At 48.7% G+C, this 18,313-nt stretch overlaps 1 protein-coding gene across 1 annotated transcript in view; it reads right to left on the bottom strand.

The window, feature by feature from the left end:
- Nucleotides 1-18,313, bottom strand: part of PAAF1 (proteasomal ATPase associated factor 1) — a 146,681-nt gene that overhangs the window by 46,826 nt on the left and 81,542 nt on the right. Inside the window, exon 9 of the mRNA XM_078658561.1 lies at nt 5,498-5,613. Within this exon, the coding sequence (XP_078514687.1) occupies nt 5,498-5,613 (116 nt within the window). The remainder of the gene's footprint in view (nt 1-5,497; nt 5,614-18,313) is intronic.

Genomic DNA, 18,313 nt, shown 5'->3' with positions numbered 1-18,313 from the left:
TAAAGCTTGAAACATTGAGAGAACATATTTGAACCAGGTGTTGTTGAATGGTTGCACAGATTGATGCAGTGGGAGCGAACGAGTGATGTTGTGGCGTTCCGTGATGCTGTGGTAGCTCATAGTGATGTTGTGGTGCCCCTGAGTGATGCTGTGGTGGTGCGGAGTGATGCTGTATGCTATCCTATGTTTTGTTTTGTTATGCTATGCTATGTTTTGTTATGCTAGGCTATGTTATGTTTTGTTATGCTATGCTATGTTTTGCTATGCTGTGCTTTGTTATGCTATGCTATGTTTTGTTATGCTATGCTATGCTATGTTGTGTTTTATTATGCTATGCTATGTTTTGTTATGCTATGCTATGTTTTATTGTGTTTGGTATGCTATGTTTTGCTATGCTATGCTATGTTTTGTTTTACTATGCTATGTTTTGTTGTGTTTTGTTAAGCTATGCTATGTTTTGTTATGCTATGTTTTTTTTTTTTTTTTTTTAACTTTTATTGAGCAATCAAATAAAGGTTACAAGGATGGGCCTACAACCACACGGGCCGGCCGCTAAGATCAAGGCACAATGTAAAGATCATACGATCACTCCCGTGGTCAGGCACAAATCAGATACCAAATGTTACTCGAAGTATAGAACAGGACACAACAATTTTCTGTTATATACATACAAAAAACAACAAACCACAAAAAGGCGAATGCATATTAATCAAAGTCAGCCCAGAAGGCGGAGGGGAAACTCACTAATCAGGAACACGGAATCACAATCGATAGGACTCGGCAAGGTGGGGGGGGGGGGGGGGACAGCGGGGAGGAAAGGCAAATCATAGAGCAGCATAAGAAATCTCGGGAACATCAGCCTAGGGAGATAGGTTAACATCAGGTGCGTCAACCAAGGGAGGAGTACAAATATTCCCACGATATTCGTTCCACCGACCCCAAATCTTCGTCCACGCCCTGGGTCTGCCCCTAGCTATATAGACGGTCTTCTCGCGGAACATGGACCAGTCCATGTTGTCCTCCCACACCGAGACGTTGGGAGGTCTAGATGCGCCCCAGAGTTATGCTATGTTTTGTTATGCTATGCTATGTTTTGTTTTGCTATCCTATGCTTTGTTTTGTTATGATATGCTATGTTTAGTTTTGCTATCCTATGCTTTGTTTTGTTATGCTATGCTTTGTTGTGTTTTGTTATGCTATGCTATGTTTTGTTGTATTTTGCTATGCGATGCTTTGTTATGCTATGTGTTGTTATGCTATGCTATGTTTTGTTATGCTATGCTATGTTTTGTTGTGTTTTATTATGCTATGCTTTGTTTTACTATGTTTTGTTATGCTATGCTATGTTTTGTTGTATTTTGCTATGCGATGCTTTGTTATGCTATGTGTTGTTAGGCTAAGCTTTGTTTTGTTATGCTATGTTCTGTTCTGTTGTGTTGTGTTTTGTTATGCTATGTTTTGTTGTGCTTTGTTATGCTATATTTTGCAATGCTTGCAATGCTATGTGTTGTTATGTATGCTATGTTGTGTTTTGTTATGCCATGTTTTGTTGTGTTTTGCTATGTTTTGTTATGCTATGCATTGTTTTATGTTATGTTATGCTATGTTTTGTTATGTTATGCTATGTTTTGTTATGTTATGCTATGTTTTGTTCTGTGCTTTGTTATGCTATGTTTGGTTTTGCTATGCTTTGTTATACTATGCTATGTTTTGTTGTGTTTTGTTATGCTATGCTTTGTTGTGTTTTGCTATGCTATATTTTGTTTTGTATGCTATGTTGTGTTGTGTTGTGGGGTGTGAGGGTGAGTGAGGGTGGGTGAGAGGGTGAGAGGGGGTGTGAGGGTGAGAGGGGGTGTGAGGGTGAGAAGGGGTGAGGGGGGTGAGGGTGTGTGTGGTGAGGGGGTGTGACGGTGAGTGAGGGTGGGTGAAGGGGGGTGAGGGTGAATGAGGGTGGGTGAAGGTGTGTGAGGGGGTGTGAGGGGGTGTGAGGGTGAGGGGTTGTGAGGGGTGCGAGGGTGTGGGTGTGTGAGGGAGTGTGAGTGTGAGGGTGTGTGAGGGGGAGGGTGTGGGGTTGCGAGGGTGGGGGGTGTGAGGGTGAGGGTCTGTGAGAGAGTGTGTGAGGGTGAGAGGGTGTGTGAGTGGGTGTGAGGGTGTGATGGTGAGGGGGTGAGGGGGTGTGAGGGTGAGGGTGTAGGGGTGAGGGTGTAGGGGTGAGAGTGTGGGGTGAGGGGGTGGGGGTGAGGGGGAGTGAGGGTGTGTGAGGGTGAGAGGGGTTGTGAGGGTGAGATGGTGTGTGAGGGTGAGAGGGGGTGTGAGGGTGAGGGGTTTTGTGGGTGTGTGGGGGTGTGAGGGGGTGTGAGGGTGAGAGGGTGTGTGAGGGTGAGAGGGTGTGTGAGGGTGAGAGGGTGTGTGAGGGTGAGTGAGGGTGTGTGAGGGTATGTGAGTGAGGGTGTGTGAGTGAGGGTGTGGGAGTGAGGAGGAGTGAGGAGGGTGAGGGGTGTGTTAGGGTGAGGGTGTGAGGGGGTGTGGGGGTGAGTGAGAAAAGGTGAAGGTGTGTGAGGGGGTGTGAGGTTGTGTGAGGGCGAGGGGGTGTGAGGGTGAGGGGGTGTGAGGGTGAGGGGGTGTGAGAGGTGCGAGAGTGTGGGTGTGTGAGGGAGTGTGAGGGTGAGGGGGTGTGAAGGTGTGTGAGGGGGAGGGTGTGGGGTTGCGAGGGTGAGGGGGTGTGTGAGTGGGTGTGAGGGTGAGGGGGTGAGGGGGTGTGAGGGTGCGGGGTGTGAGGGTGCGGGTGTGAGGGTGCGGGTGTAGGGGTGAGAGTGTGGGGTGAGGGGTGGGTAGAGGTGGGGTGGGGGTGAGGGGGAGTGAGGGTGTGTGAGGGTGAGGGTGTGTGAGGGTGAGAGGGAGGGTGAGGGTGAGAGGGGGTGTGGGTGTGAGGGTGAGAGGGTGTGTGAGGGTGAGAGGGTGTGTGAGGGTGTGTGAGTGAGGGTGTGTGAGTGAGGGTGTGTGAGTGAGGGTGTGAGGGTGTGTGAAGGAGAGAGGGTGAGTGAGGGTGAGGGTGGGTGGGGGTGAGAGGGGGTGAGAGGGTGGGTGAGAGGGTGAGGGTGTGAGGGAGGGTGAGGGGATGTGAGGGTGGGGGATGTGAGGGTGAGGGGGTGTGAGGGTGAGGGGGTGGGTGAGAGGGTGTGTGAGGGTGAGAGGGTGTGTGAGGGTGAGGGTGTGTGAGGGTGGGTGAGGATGAGGGGGTGTGAGGTTGAAGGTTGTGAGGGTGAGGGGTGTGAGAGTGAGGGGGTGTGAGGGTGTGTGTGAGGGTGTATGGGGGCGTGAGGGGGGTGAGGGTGTGTGAGGGTCAGGGTGTGTGAGGGTGAGAGGGTGTGTGTGAGTGAGAGGGTGAGGGTGGGTGGGTGAGGGTGGGTGAGGGGGGTGTGAGGGAGGGTGAGGGGATGTGAGGGTGAGGGGATGTGAGGGTAAGGGGGTGAGAGGGTGTGTGAGGGTGTGTGAGGGTGAGGGTGTGTGAGGGTGAGGATGAGGGGGTGTGAGGGTGAGGGGGTGTGAGGGTGAGGGTGTGTGAGTGAGGGAGAGGGGGTGTGAGGGTGTGTTAGGGGGTGAGGGTGAGTGAGGGTGAGAGGGTTGTGCTGGTGAGGGTGAGTGAGGGTATGTAGGTGAGGGAGGGTGTGTGAGGGTGGGTGAGGGTGTCAGGGTGAGAGGGTGTGAGAGGGTGTGTGAGGGTAAGAGGGTGTGTGAGGGTAAGAGTGAGAGGGTGAGGGTGTGTGAGGATGAGGGTGTGTGAGGATGAGGGTGTGTGAGGATGAGGGTGTGTGAGGATGAGGGGGTGTGAGAGTGAGGAGGTGTGAGAGTGAGGAGGTGTGTGAGGGTGAGGGGGGGTGAAGGTGAGGGGGTGAGGGGGGTGAGGTTGAGGCGGTGTGAGGCTGAGGGTGTGTGGGGTGAGGGTGTGTGGGGGTGAGGGTGAAAGGGTTGTGAGGGTGAGGGGGTGAGGGTGAGTGAGGGTGTGTGAGGGAGTGAGAGGGTGTGTGAGGGTGAGGAGGTATGAGAGTGAGGGTCCGAAGGAAATGGTGGCAGGGCAGACATCATACGACAGAGAGAAAAGACTGCGAGGTGACTACCTTGGTCAGTTTCAGAATCAGGAGGGGCAGAGTCAGCATAGACTGTAAGGGATCAATTTGTCTAGAGGAAAAGTATAGCGGATGTAGCATTGCAGCTAGCAAGTCGAGTGTTTTCAAGCTGTGTCCCTAGAGAGATGGCAACACAGCAACAGCATTTGAGGAGCAAGGCTACTGTAAACAAGCACGGTAGTCTTTCACTTTCGTGCAGAAAAAACATGAGAAAGGTGCAGAGAACACCGAACAAAACACGGCTTCCCCGCGAAATGGATGGAAAAAAAAGACAAGCTCTCTGCATTGCTGTGGCGGGGGCGGGAGCGCATTCCTTTGAAGTCTGATGCCAAGGCACAGACAAATGGTGGTGAGTGATGTGCACGCGGGGGGGGGGGTAATTGCGGGGGAGCGGCAGCCTTTGAAGTCTGATGCCGAGGCACAGACAAATGGTGGTGTGCGATGTGCATGCGGGGGGGGGGGGGGGGGTCGGGGAGCGGCTGCCTTTGAAGTCTGATGCCGAGGCACAGACAAATGGTGGTGTGTGATGTGAGCTATGCGCGTGCACACCATCGCCAGCCACATGAACTGTACGCAATCCGCAGGCTAGGTAGACTTTCTTTTCCGCTTACTATAATCTCGCCTATTTATCCCTGTGGGATATAATAGGCGAGACCTAAAAAACACTGTAGGCAGAACTATCATGAGAGTCAAGGCTAACAGAGTGTATTTGGTGATCAGTTTTGTACTCAATATTAAAGTTGCAGGACACAAGTGGTAAAAGGCTCTGATAGTTAGAACCCGAGTCCAGTAACCAACATCCAGCCCTCGGACTCAAAAACACTTCAACATTAACACAAGCTTTTGTGGCTGAAGGTAAATCAGATCAGTTGTAAATTAGCATTTAATTAGTAAAATACCAAATCTACTGATGCTTGCCCTTACTTTGGCTGATACCTTTAATGATCCTTTATCAGACCTTCTTTAACCGCATCGCTGCGGCGGCTTTTCCCGCTGTACGCGGCAATTTTAAAATTAACGCGTTACATGACGAGCTCAGCTCGTCATCAGCGCACGGCAGGTTACGCTCATGACGAGCTGAGCTCGTCATCAGCCTGGAAGGGGTTAATAAACTGCGTTCACTAAATTGGTATTAAAAGTGTAGGTCCCAAGAGAATGAACGTAAGTTCCCAGCATGACAAGGATGGAACTAAGCTATAGCTGATATTTGCAGCTCAAAGCAAGCAGTTACACAGGACAATTGCTTTCCTCACCTGGACAGGTTCAACATTTCAGACGATCTGTGCACCCACAGCAGCCTCCACAATAAAGAATGAGAGCAGCACAAAAAAACACTGAGTTCATGCACCACACAAACAGATTTCACTTACCTTGTATTTCTCACATCCAGCTGATATACATTTCCATCCTGGGATCCTGCTAAAACGTACGCACTAGAGAGGAACGTGCAGCAGTTGAAGGCATCAGACCCACTGTACAGAAATACCTGAGGAAAAAGCATGTAAAACAAAAATGTTCAGCCTACAATTAATTCACTAAATTATATGAAAGTTTTGGGAGTAAAGGATGCCTTAGAAATAATTGATGCAACCAGAGAATTACTGTACAATAATAGCATTACAGGACTACTAGATATGAAACAATGTCCCTTGCTGACCCCACTTTATCCAATAAGAAACACCTTGTAGTGTAATTACCAACTTTTAGTACACATTGTGAAAATGTCCTTAGCCCCACTGCTGCAGCCTGCCCATCACCTCTATCCTGGGCTGGTGCAACCCCTTACATTACCACATTCTGATCTTCCACTGTCATTAATGCTGCACCCTAATCCCTGTGATCCCCACTTCTATGCTGATCTCCTGCCTCTGGCGTCAACTCCACCACTACATCCTCTGTGTATGCTGTGTATTCCCCACACATGTTGTACAGCAATCTGCAGCTTTTATCTACGGTTGGGCTACTTATGTTCAGCAGTACACACGGCCGCTATTATTGTTAACTGGTACCCCTAACATAGCGGATGATTTATATTTTGGTGGACGGAGGTTTGGCAGTCAGGGCAACAGAGTAATTTACTCAGTCACGTTAACTGCACCTCTGCCAGTCAAATTTAGAAATGACTGCCAAGCTGGTGGTCACTTCTTCAAGCTTTGCTAGGAACTGCCAATACTTTTTGCAGTTTGGTGCAGGGCTCTGTTAACATGATGGAGCCTCACACCAAATTGTTTTCTTTTTTCTTTTCAAACAGAAAATCCAGCTTCAGGATTTTCTTTTTGGAAGAAAAAGATAATGCCCCCTCACCATGGACGTCACGGCCCATGGGTAGGGGGTATTTTTAGTTTTTTTACTGCACCTCACCGCCATGGTTTGCCTGGTGGTGAGGATCAAAAACGGCTATATGACTGCCCATCCAGATGGATGGACATATAGCCAAATCTCCAACAGCCCTTAGTACTTCGGAGACGTTTGGCCACGGCGGAGATGAAGTAGTCTTCGTTGCGGCCAAACAATGGTCTGCCCGCCCAAATGAAAATCGGGCAGACGGACCACGATGTTGGTGGGGAGGGAACATCATTGCCCTTGTCCTCTCCGCTAACATCTAAATCAGGCCCATATTCTTTAACCTTACCAAGGGGTAAAACACCATTGAGAACACAATTTATAAATATTTTCCTAAATTTGCATAAAAATGAAGGATCAGATCTAATATTTAAAACAATGTCATCCAACAGCCAGGGCATGCACTCCAGTATGGCAGGTGTTGACGAAATGAGAGAAGGCATATCCCATAGTCTAAGCACTTATTAAAAATTGGAACTTATTTCTTTGTGTGGGTTAAGTGCCGGAAAACAGAATGTACAGATACAGTCCATCTTGATCAGATGTAACATGATCATGTAATCTGTTTTTGGTTGCAATCCATGCAATTTCATTTCCACTAATAGCATACTTAACCGAAGCAGTCTTTTGAAAACCTAAAAAGAACCCATACTCTGTTTTTCTAATCAGCTGCTGGCAAGCGGGCACCAATTTATCGCCATATGTCAATGCCGTGTTCAAGCACAATGTCAGCTTTGTGCATTTTAAAAAAATATATATTTTAAGAGTTTTATATAGCGCTGGCTAGACCAGAGGTATCAGAGCGCTTTACATAAGGTTCCACATCGTTGCCAAATTACATCAGTTACAAATTACAAAAAAACATACCATTAAAAACATTTTAAGGCTACTGGTTAAGGCCGTAACAATACCTGCATTACTCTGTCTTTTTGTAGTAACTGTTTCTACTGACCCAGAAAGCCAACGAACAAGTTACTTACCTTCGGTAACGCATTTTCTGGTAGATACAGTATCTGCTTGTGGATTCCTCACCTTGTGAATATCCCCTTGCGTCAGCAACATTCGGAAATTATTTTCGTAGCTTCGCGCCGATGTACGATTTGGACGTCATAGAGGCACGGCATCGCACGCGACTCCACTGACGTCACCGACGCCCATAATAGGCCCACGCCGGCGTGATGACATAAGTTCCGCCCTTTTTTCCGTGCCTTCGAGGCACACGGACGGACCAATGACAGCATATATATACATAGTATACACAGTACACGATAGTCAAGGTAACACACACAGTGTGAAGCAAATGTAAGAAAACATTTGAAATAACACATATTCCTTGAGCATAAAACAAATACAGCACAGAAACTCTGGTATAGAAGAGTGGACAACGGGGAGGTGGGTGGGTCAATGAGGAATCCATAGGCAGATACTGTATCTACCAGAAAAAGCGTTACCGAAGGTAAGTAACTTGATCTTCTGATTGATACATCTGCCAGTGGATTCCTCACCTTGTGAATAGATTCCCACAGCAGTCCCCACTCCCTGAGGAGGGAGTCCACTCTTCTAAACCAGAAAGTCCTGGAGGACAGAACGCGCAAAGTGGCCATCACTCCTCACCTCGGTATCCAAGCAGTAATGCTTCACAAAAGTGTGGAGGGAGGACCAAGTTGCAGCCCTACAAATATCCTCAACAAAAACACCTCTAGACAAAGCTGAGGTTGATGACTTGGCTCTTGTAGAATGAGCCCTTATACCCTCTGGAGGTTCCTTACCGGCCAAAGAGTAGCAGATCTTTATACAGAGGATGATCCATCTTGAAAGAGTTCTTTTATGAACCGCTCTTCCTTTTTTGCAGCCAGCAAACCCAATGAAGAGCTGGTCATCCACTCGACAGTCTTTAGTTCTGTCCAGGTAAAAGCTCACCGCCCTCCTAGGGTCCAGACGGTGTAACCTCTCCTCCTCCTTGGAAGGGTGTGGTGGAGGATAAAAGGTAGGGTGGGTGATGGATTGTCCTAGGTGGAAGGGAGTCACCACCTTAGGGAGAAAAGAAGCCCTGGTCCTAAGAACCATTCGTTCAGCATGAATGGTCAAGAATGGGGGCTTGGAACTAAGAGCCTGAAGCTCACTTACCCGCCTTGCCGAAGTAATTGCAACCAGGAAGACTGTCTTAAAAGTCAAAAGCCTCATAGGACACTTGTGTAAGGGCTCAAAGGGAGCACCCATCAAGTATGTTAAGACAAGATTCAAGTCCCATTGAGGCACAATAAAGGGAGCAGGAGGGAATTTATTAGTGAGACCCTTCAAAAACCTTAAAACTACAGAAGATTTGAAAAGAGACGGCTGGTCCGGAAAACATAGAAACGCCGACAAAGCCAAGAGATAACCCTTGACTGTGGCAAAGTGAGAGCAAACTGGAGAATATCAGATCAATGGGCTTTCAAAGGGTCAACAGATTTCTCTCCACACCAGGTGACAAATCTAGACCATCTGTATGAATAAATGGACTTAGTGGAGTCACGTCTAGCTGAAAGAATGACATCCACCACATCGTGTGGGAGAGAAAAGGAGTTCAGGTTGCTCCGTTCAATCTCCAGGCATGAAGGTGTAATGTCTGGAGGTGTAGAACCTGCCCCTCCATCTGGGAGAGGAGATCTGCCCTGTGAGGCAGACGAAGCGGTGGGTGAGAGGAGAGGTGGAGAAGATCTGTGTACCACGCCCTTCTTGGCCAATCCGGAGCGACCAATATGACTTGGGCCCGGTCTTGGCGAATCTTCTTCAGAACCCGAGGAATCAAAGGTATGGGAGGAAACGCGTAAAGGAGTTGTCTTCCCCAACTCAACTGAAACGCGTCCCCCAAGGCTCCTTGCATCGGATACTGGAGACTGCAAAAAGACGGGCAATGAGCATTCTCTTGAGTGGCAAACAGGTCCACCCGAGGAGTTCCCCACATCTGAAAGATGTCGTGAACTACCTCTGGATGGAGCCTCTACTCGTGGTCGGCAGAGAACTGTCGACTGAGAACGTCCGCACGAACGTTCAGAACCCCGGCCAGATGATTTGCCATTAGACAAATCTGATGGTCCTGAACCCAGGACCAGAGTCACAGAGCCTCCCTGCTGAGACACTGCGACCCCACTCCTCCCTGCTTGTTGATATACCACATCGCGGTCGTGTTGTCCGTCAGGACTTGGACTGACCGACCGCGAAGGGAAGGGAAGAAGGCCTTGAGCGCCAAACGTATCGCCCACAATTCCAGAAAGTTGATATGAAGCAACCTTTCCTCTGGAGACCAAAGACCCTTGACCTCCAGGTCCCTCAGATGAGCACCCCACCCTAGAGTGGATGCATCCGTTATTACTGTTGCCACCGGAGGAGGCAGATGAAAAGGCTTCCCCTGAGACAGGTTGCCTTCTACGCCCCACCAAGTCAGATCCGCTGCAGCTTCTCTGGAGATCCTCACTGACTCCCTGAGATCTCCGTTGTGCTGATACCACTGCCTGCAGAGGCACCACTGGAGTGCCCTCATGTGCCAGCGTGCATGGTTGGCCAACAGAATGCATGAAGCCATCAGACCGAGCAGGCGAAGGACCTTCAGGACTTGAACGACCGCTCCATTGTAAAATAAAGGAATCAATTCCTGTGTGTCGCGAATCCTTTGAGGAGGAGGGAGTGCACGGCATACAGTTGTGTCCAGTACAGCACCTATGAACAGGATGCGCTGGGAGGGCACCAGGTGAGACTTGGGTACATTTATCGAAAAACCCAACCTGTACAACAACTGGGTTGTCTCTTGCAGATGATGAAGCACTCTCTCTGACGACTCTGCTTTGATCAGCCAGTCGTCCAAATAGGGGAATACTGGAATCCCTGACCTTCTGAGATGTGCTGCCACCACCGCCATCACCTTGGTAAAGACTTGAGGCGCAGTAGTAATTCCAAAAGGCACGACCGCAAACTGAAAGTGTTGAGACCCCACCGTAAAACGGAGATACTTCCTGTGCGACTTCAGGATTGGGATGTGAAAATACGCATCCTGCAAGTCGAGCGACACCATCCAGTCCTCTTCCAGCAGCGCTTGAAGAACCTGAGCAAGGGTGAGCATCTTGAATTTCTCTTGTTTTAGATAGAGATTCAAGATCCTGAGATCCAGGATTGGACGAAGTCTACCATCGTTCTTGGGAATCAGGAAATACCGGGAGTAGCATCCCTGACCCCTTTCCTGCTCTGGGACTACCTCTATCGCACCCTTTCTTAATAGAGTCCGTACTTCCTCCTGTAGAAGCAACAGATGTTCCTCCGTGCAATAACCTTGGCAAGAAGGGTAATTTGGAGGAAATTCCCGAAAGGGAAGGGCATACCCATTTTCTACGAGATTGAGAACCCAAAGATCTGATGTTACCGATTCCCAATCCCGTAGAAAGTGGGTAAGCCGACCCCCCACTGGACCCGCATGATCCTGAATGGCGGATCTATGGCTGCTTTTCTGTGGCTGGGGGGTTGGAGGAGGTGGAGGAGGAAGAGGCCTGACGTCCACGAGGACGAGCTCTTTGCTTTCCCCTGTAAGACCTGTGTGAGGTTACGGTCCTGAGGCGGAAGCCGGGACCAGTATCGATTTTTAAAATATTGTTGTGAGATTTTACCTGCTTTTTTCTCCTCATTGCTGTTGTTTTTAAAAAAAGCGTATTTGCACAGTTTACCCTTAGGGGACTCGAACCGGAGCCAAAGCCTCCGTGGGTCCCGCCATCTTGGTTGAGGAGCTGGGCGAGCAGACTAGTGCTCTGCCCCTCCCGCCCCAACGTGCATAAAAACCCTGATGTCATTTGCACCTCCACTGATTGAAAGTGTGTGTGTGTGTGTGAGGTTACGGTCCTGAGGCGGAAGCCGGGACCAGTATCGATTTTTTAAATATTGTTGTGAGATTTTACCTGCTTTTTTCTCCTCATTGCTGTTGTTTTAAAAAAAAAGCGTATTTGCACAGTTTACCCTTAGGGGACTCGAACCGGAGCCAAAGCCTCCGTGGGTCCCGCCATCTTGGTTGAGGAGCTGGGCGAGCAGACTAGTGCTCTGCCCCTCCCGCCCCCACGTGCATAAAATGGTACACCTACACAGGGAGCGCAGCGGACGGGCGCAGACGGGCTCGCCGCGCGCCGGACCCGCGCCTAGGGCCGGGACCTCTGCTCCGGTCGACACCATCTCGACCCCGAGTTTTACCTACACCAGCGAAACTCTTAGAGCCTGGAGGTGCGGAACAAACTCAGCAGGCTGCTCTATTCTGGAAATTGGGGCCAGTACTGGGAAGGCCCCTAACATATGCAGTAACTGCTCACAGATCTTGCCAAGACTAAGCTGGGATCCAATTGCGCCCCCCAGGGACAACAATGAAAAGCCAGTCTGGAAAAGGCATTCTTCGGCTAAGTGTCTTTTACTCAATGCTAGATCCCTGGTCAAACACAGTACGGAAGTAGCGGAGTTAATTCAGGACGCTGAGGTGATGATAGCTTTTATCACAGAGTCCTGGACTGATGCCGCTTCTGGCCCTGACATAGTGATTGCTACCCCGCCGAACTATGTTTGTTACACCCAAAATAGAGAGAAAAAGAAAGGTGGTGGTTTAGCTATTATTTACCATCACTCACTCAGAGGATCCTTTCAACAGGGACACGTAGGTCCAGATGAGACTCTTCTTTTCAATTTTACCCTATCTGACCACCAAACTTTCAGAGGCTGCTTAATCTATAGACCTCCTGGGACGAAAGCACCTTTTTTTCTCGCTCTGGGTAAAATAATAGAAACTGCTGCCATTGCCCAAACGTTCACTCTACTAGGCGATTTTAATTTTCACCTAGAATGCGGCTCGGACCCGGACACAAGCGATCTTATTGAGCTGCTACAGGGAGTAGATCTGATGCAATTGGTCAGCGGTCCCACCCATAAGGCAGGGCACACCCTGGACGGTATCTTTTCAAATCACCCGAGCCTCAATGTACTATCAGCCCAGCCTATATCCTGGTCAGATCATTCAGCAGTCCATTTTAACTTTGTCTTAGCCCCACCTGGGAGATCATCTAGAGCCAGGCTCGCCCCACGACAGATAAGGAAATGGAATGACATAAAACAATATGAGCTGGAATGTATACTAAAGTCAACCTTGGAGCCACTCTCAGGAAATACGGAACAAGCAACCCGGGCCTACACGAGATGGCTTGAGGACGCATGTTTACAACTGGCTCCCCCTTAAACCTTTCTCCTCACACGGTCTACTCCTTCCGCTCCCTGGTTCTCTGAAAAGATCAGAGATCATAAAATTGTGTGCAAAAAAAAGGAAAAAATCTGGAGGACAACCTTTAGCCAGTCAGATAAAAAAATCTTGAACACTGAGCAAAGAGCATATAAAGAGAAGATCCAGCAAGCGAAACGAGCTTACTTTACGAAGAAGGTTAGAGAAGCCAGCAATGCCCCGAAGGAGCTTTTTCGAACAGTGTCCTCTCTGGCAGTCCCCAAGACCATAGAGGTCTCCCCAGCCTTCTTCTTTGTGAGAAGCTGGCTACTTTTTTCCGTGAAAAAGTTGAAAAAACCTTTTCTCCCTTAGACAGTCAAATAAAAACTCCGGTGGAACTTCCCACTAATAATGCGGAATCAGACAATGGCCCAGAAAAACTTTTATTTTTCTCTCAAATCAGTGAGGATGAGGTAATGAACCGAATTTGGAAGATAAAATCAGGCTCCCCTCATGATCCCTGCCCCGTCGCTATCGCCAAACTAGCGCCAGTTACTATTGCAGCTGGTCTTACCCCCCCTCCTCAATCTTATGCTGGATAGTGGGGAATTCCCCGCAAAATGGAAACGAGCCTCCATTTTACCTCTCCTTAAAAAAAACAACTTGGACATAGCCGATTTAAACAACTATCGGCCTATTGCAAGATTGCCCCTTCCAGCTAAAATCATGGAAGGCTTTTTCAATACACAGTTAAGCACCTTCTTGAGAATAGCACAACATCTGGACCCATCCCAACATGGTTTCCGTGCAGAACATAGCACGGAATCCGCCTTAATTAAATCGGTGGAAGACATTAGAAGAGTGGTGGACGGAGGAGGTAGAGCTGCCCTGATCCTGTTGGATCTCTCCGCGGCGTTCGACACGGTCCATCACAAGCTGTTGGTGGACCGGTTGAGGGCCTGCGGAGTTCAAGATAAGGCGCTGAAGATCCTGCAGGCCTTTCTTTCCAACAGGACTCAGTCGGTGACACTGGGAGATTTTGAATCATGCCCCTTTACACTCCCTTGCGGAGTACCACAGGGCTCCTCTTTGAGCCCGACCCTTTTTAATGTCTATGTCTCCACTCTAGCCCCGATAATTCGAAACTTCGGCTTCAACCTTACAGCTTATGCGGACGACACGCAGATAGTGGTGTCTCTGCTGCCGGGGGACATAGATAGCACTGCGGATAGGTTCAAAAGCTGCATGCGAGAAGTGGGGGGTTTGGATGGCTCAAAACTGTCTTAAGTTAAATTCTTCGAAGACAGAAGTGCTACTCTTTCGCTCCAAAGATAACTTCTGGTCCCCGAGATGGTGGCCTGAAGAAATGGGAACTCTGCCCGCCTCAGTGACTAAGGTGAAAAATCTCGGCATTCTGGTGGATGACGCATTATCTTTTAAACCTCAGATCAATGCCCTGATCTCATCCACCCACTTTGTTCTTAAAACAATTAGGAAAGTGCTACCATGTTTGGAGCAAGAGCACAGAAAAACAGTGGTCACCGGTTTAATTCTATATCGGCTAGACTACTGTAACAGCCTTATGCTGAACGCCCAAGTTAGCGTACTAAACAAACTCCAGACCTTACAGAATGCTGCTGTACGCCTGATAACAGATACACCTAAGTTCGCATCGGTGGCTCAGGACCTGGCAAAACTTCACTGGTTGCCAGTGCGGAAACGAATTATCTTCAAGGCACTCTGTGTGGTTTTTAAGGCAGTGCACGATCTGGGCCCTAGATGCATGAAGGAACTAGTCTTCTGGTACAAACCGGCAAGATCTCTTAGATCTGGTCAGCAGGCATTGGTTTTGGTCCCTAGAGTCAAGAAAGCTAGATGGGGAGGCAGGAGCTTCTCCCTAGGAGCTGCAGTAGCCTGGAACAAGCTTCCCCTCTACATTAGACAATTGCCCGATCTCTTATCCTTCAGAAAGGCACTGAAGACTTGGCTCTTCACCCATTAAAGCACCGACCCACACACACCAGTTCATTCTGCTAGCGCCAGGACACCTCCGGGTAACAGTGCACTCTAGAAATGTAAAAAATAAATAAATAAATAAATAAGATCTGTACAAGGGATTCTGCTGCTGCTGTTGTTGTTGCTGCTGCTGACCTTGTCGATAATTGCGAAAGGAAGAGCGACCAAAACCTCTGAATCTCCTGGCCGAAGAACCTCTGATCTGGATTCCTAAAGATTTGGCAGTAGCTCTACTGTCCTTAAACCTCTCTAAGGCACTATATGCCTCTTTGCCAAAGAGACCAACACCATCGAATGGCAGATCCAATAAAGCCGCTTGAACATCTGTGGAAAAGTCCGATGATTTTAGCCAAGCCGACCTTCTCGTGGCAACCGCATTGCCCATTATAAGAGCCACGGAATCAGCAGTGTCCAATCCGCTTTGTATTACTTGGCGTGCCGCCGCTTGAGCGTCAGACAAAACTTCCTCAAAATCACCCCTACTTCCATCAGGGATCTTAGGGGCCAAAGAACACAATGAGTCCATAAGTGCGTGCACATATCTCCCCATGAGACAAGTGGCATTTGTGGACTTCAATGCCATACTTGCCGAGGAGGAAGTCTTTTGGGCCACCTGATCCTGCTTCTTGGCCTCCTTATCCCCAGGTACTTGGGGAAACGCACTCAAAGACTTCTTTGAACATGCCACCTGAATGACCAGGCTCTCAGGAGAAGGATGAGATGTTAAAAAGGCAGGGTCTTCTGGTGCAACCCTGTATCGTCTTGCCACACTTTTGGAAACAGCCGGAGCAGTTAGAGGCTTTTTCCACACCTCCATAATGGGCTCTATTAAAGCCTCATTAAACGGAAGCAACGGTTCCACCACCGAACTAGGAGAGTGTAGGACCTCAGTAAGAAAATTAGACTTAAATTCAACTGTTGGCAAAGTCAAATTAAGAAGTCCCGCAGCCTTCCTCATTACCACATGATAAGGCTGGACGTCCTTTGAAGGCGCATGAGAACCTGATGGTAACTCCCATTCCGGGGAAAAATCCAGGCCACTAGCATCAGCTAGGTCTTCAAAGCAGTCTTCTTCTAGTTCACCTTCCTCCACATCAGGACGAAAGTCAATATATCTCTGCTCCTCCAAAAGGCGTTGTGCCTCCCTCCTGGACCTCTCCTTAACACGCCTCTCCACTGGATCCACCATCGACTCCGACGGAGCAGGAACCGACGTCGGTAGCGAATCCGATGGTCCAGTGGGTTGTACTCGAGGTCGACCTGGAGCGGGCGACGCCGGGACCGGCGTCGACTACTTCGGCGAGGCCGTGTATTACCATGGCGGCGTCGGGGCCGGCATAAACGGCATAAATGGAACCGGGGCATAGGAGTATGGTACCCCCAAATTGAAGGCCAGTGGACCCATGGGACCCGAAGGTGCACCAGAGGGGTACCAAGCCCTCGAAAAGACGCCATACATAGCGTTCAGAAGCGCCGATGGGTCTTGGCCTGGGGCAGGAAAAGGTGGCTGAACACCCTCAGGCTGGACTTGAGGTGGGAACGAATCCGGCTCCTCCACAGGCACAGATTCCCCTTCCAACGGAACCTTTTCTTCCTCTCGGGCCGGGGACGGCGCCGGAGACGGATTGGAAACCGGAGCCGGCGACTGCACCTGCGACTCCAAAGGCGAAGCCTCACCTTCCTGATTCGAAGCTTCCTGCGGAGGGATCACCTTCAATCGAACCTTCTTAGGCGACTTCGATCTCGAGTCCGACTCCTTTCCCGAGTGACGTCGGGACTCATGTCTCCTCTTCTTATGCTTCTTTCTTGACTTCGAAGCATGATCCGTAGAGGACTTCGAGGTCGACCCCTCTCGAGATCTGGATCTTGACTTCGACCTCGACCTCGCCCTTCTCGAACGAGATCGTGAAGATTTCCTACCTTTGTCAGCTTTCAACTTCGCCACCAAGAGCTTGGTTTCTCTTTCCCGCAGGGCCTTCTGGTTCATCTTTCGACAAGATGAACAATCATCCACATCATGGTCAGAGCTTAAGCACCATTAACAGTCCACGTGCGGGCCCGTGATGGACATCATTTTCCCGCATTCCCTGCAGGGCTTGAAGCCAGTCTTCCTTAACGACATCGTCACGAAACAAAGAAGCAGAAAGACAAAGGAAATAGCAACAAAGTCACTAGAAAGCTACCAAGATTTCCCGAGACCGTTAGCGTCGACGAAGTGAAAAAAAGAGAACTGATGAGGCGTGGGCCTATTATGGGCGTCGGTGACGTCAGTGGAGTCGCGTGCGATGCCGTGCCTCTATGACGTCCAAGTCCACGTCGGCGCGAAGCTACGAAAAGAATTTCCGAATGTTGCTGACGCAAGGGGATATTCACAAGGTGAGGAATCCACTGGCAGATGTATCTATCAGAAAGTGATGACCTTTTGGCTTAGCCAATGCAGACCTACAGGCTTTGCCAATACTTTTTGAAGATGCTTTGAAGAATCTACAAAAAAAAAGTATGACGATGCATAAGCACAGAACAACAGCAGCCTAGTGTCACCACATAGGCGTCATGACATGTTTCAATTTACTGTTCCCAGCAGATAGATAGCAATCCTGGAGTGATAAGGTAAAAAATATAAAAAGTGTACTATTGTAGCAACAAATTGCAGCCAATATGACCGTGAAAGAAGAAGTTGAAAACAAAACAAAGTTCTGCAATACAACGTTAACTATAGCCTTTTCACTGCTCAGCTGAACAGGTTTTACTGCTAAAACCTTGCTTGAAAATTGGCCTGATGGCTCTGCCTGGATGAGGTAGAAACATCAAATCTTAGACAGAACACAGCAAGGGAAAATGCAGGGTCCATTTGGACTAGCAGAGAGGCTTCCAGTCGTAGTGACAGAGTTCTAACGGATGTGCACAGGGCAACACATTTCACAATCAATTATGGGCACCACAACCCGGCCTTCTCCTCGGTGAAGCATATGGCTACTTCTGAAGGTACATCTCCAAACCTCTATGTTCCAGTATCCAAATCAGCACCAAGGCCAAGTGATTACCATAGAAAAGGATGGAATCCCTAGGCCTGCATTGTTAAAACTGTGTCCTCTTGCTTAGTTGGAGGCTGAAACTTTCATAAAGCACTGACTGTTCTCAGTGTTCACTTAACCCCGTAACTGTTGAGGTTTTTCCATCCTAGTGCGGATCATTTTTTGGCAGTTTCGGGTACTTTGTGCTTCAGCCTCCATACATTGTTTTGCACATAAGGTATTCATGCCAAATTAGCATCATTTCCCCCCGCATCATGGGGCTTGTAAGGGTATGCGGTTTACCCTGGTGGCAATAGAAAAAATAGCCAAAATATAGCTGCCTTTTTGGGGAAAAATTCTCAACAAAAAGGTGTTTGTTTTTTTCCACTAAAAATTACATCAATGAAATGCTTGATATGCTTAACCCATAATTTTTCCAGGTTTCAGGATAATGCAGAGATGTATCAACAATAAATTTCTTTACCACAGTTTTGGCATTTTTCTAAGAGGTTGACTATTTTTCAACTTCCATTTTGTGGTGGGAACATGTGTGAAGCCCATGGGTGATGCCAAACAGCTATAGATTTCCGAAGGGTAGA

This window comes from Lissotriton helveticus, chromosome 8 (genome assembly GCF_964261635.1).
Source record: "Lissotriton helveticus chromosome 8, aLisHel1.1, whole genome shotgun sequence".
Classification (NCBI taxonomy): Eukaryota; Metazoa; Chordata; class Amphibia; order Caudata; family Salamandridae; genus Lissotriton; species Lissotriton helveticus.
The sequence above is the reverse complement of the archived record's forward strand: the minus strand, read 5'-3'. Positions and strand labels throughout refer to the sequence as shown.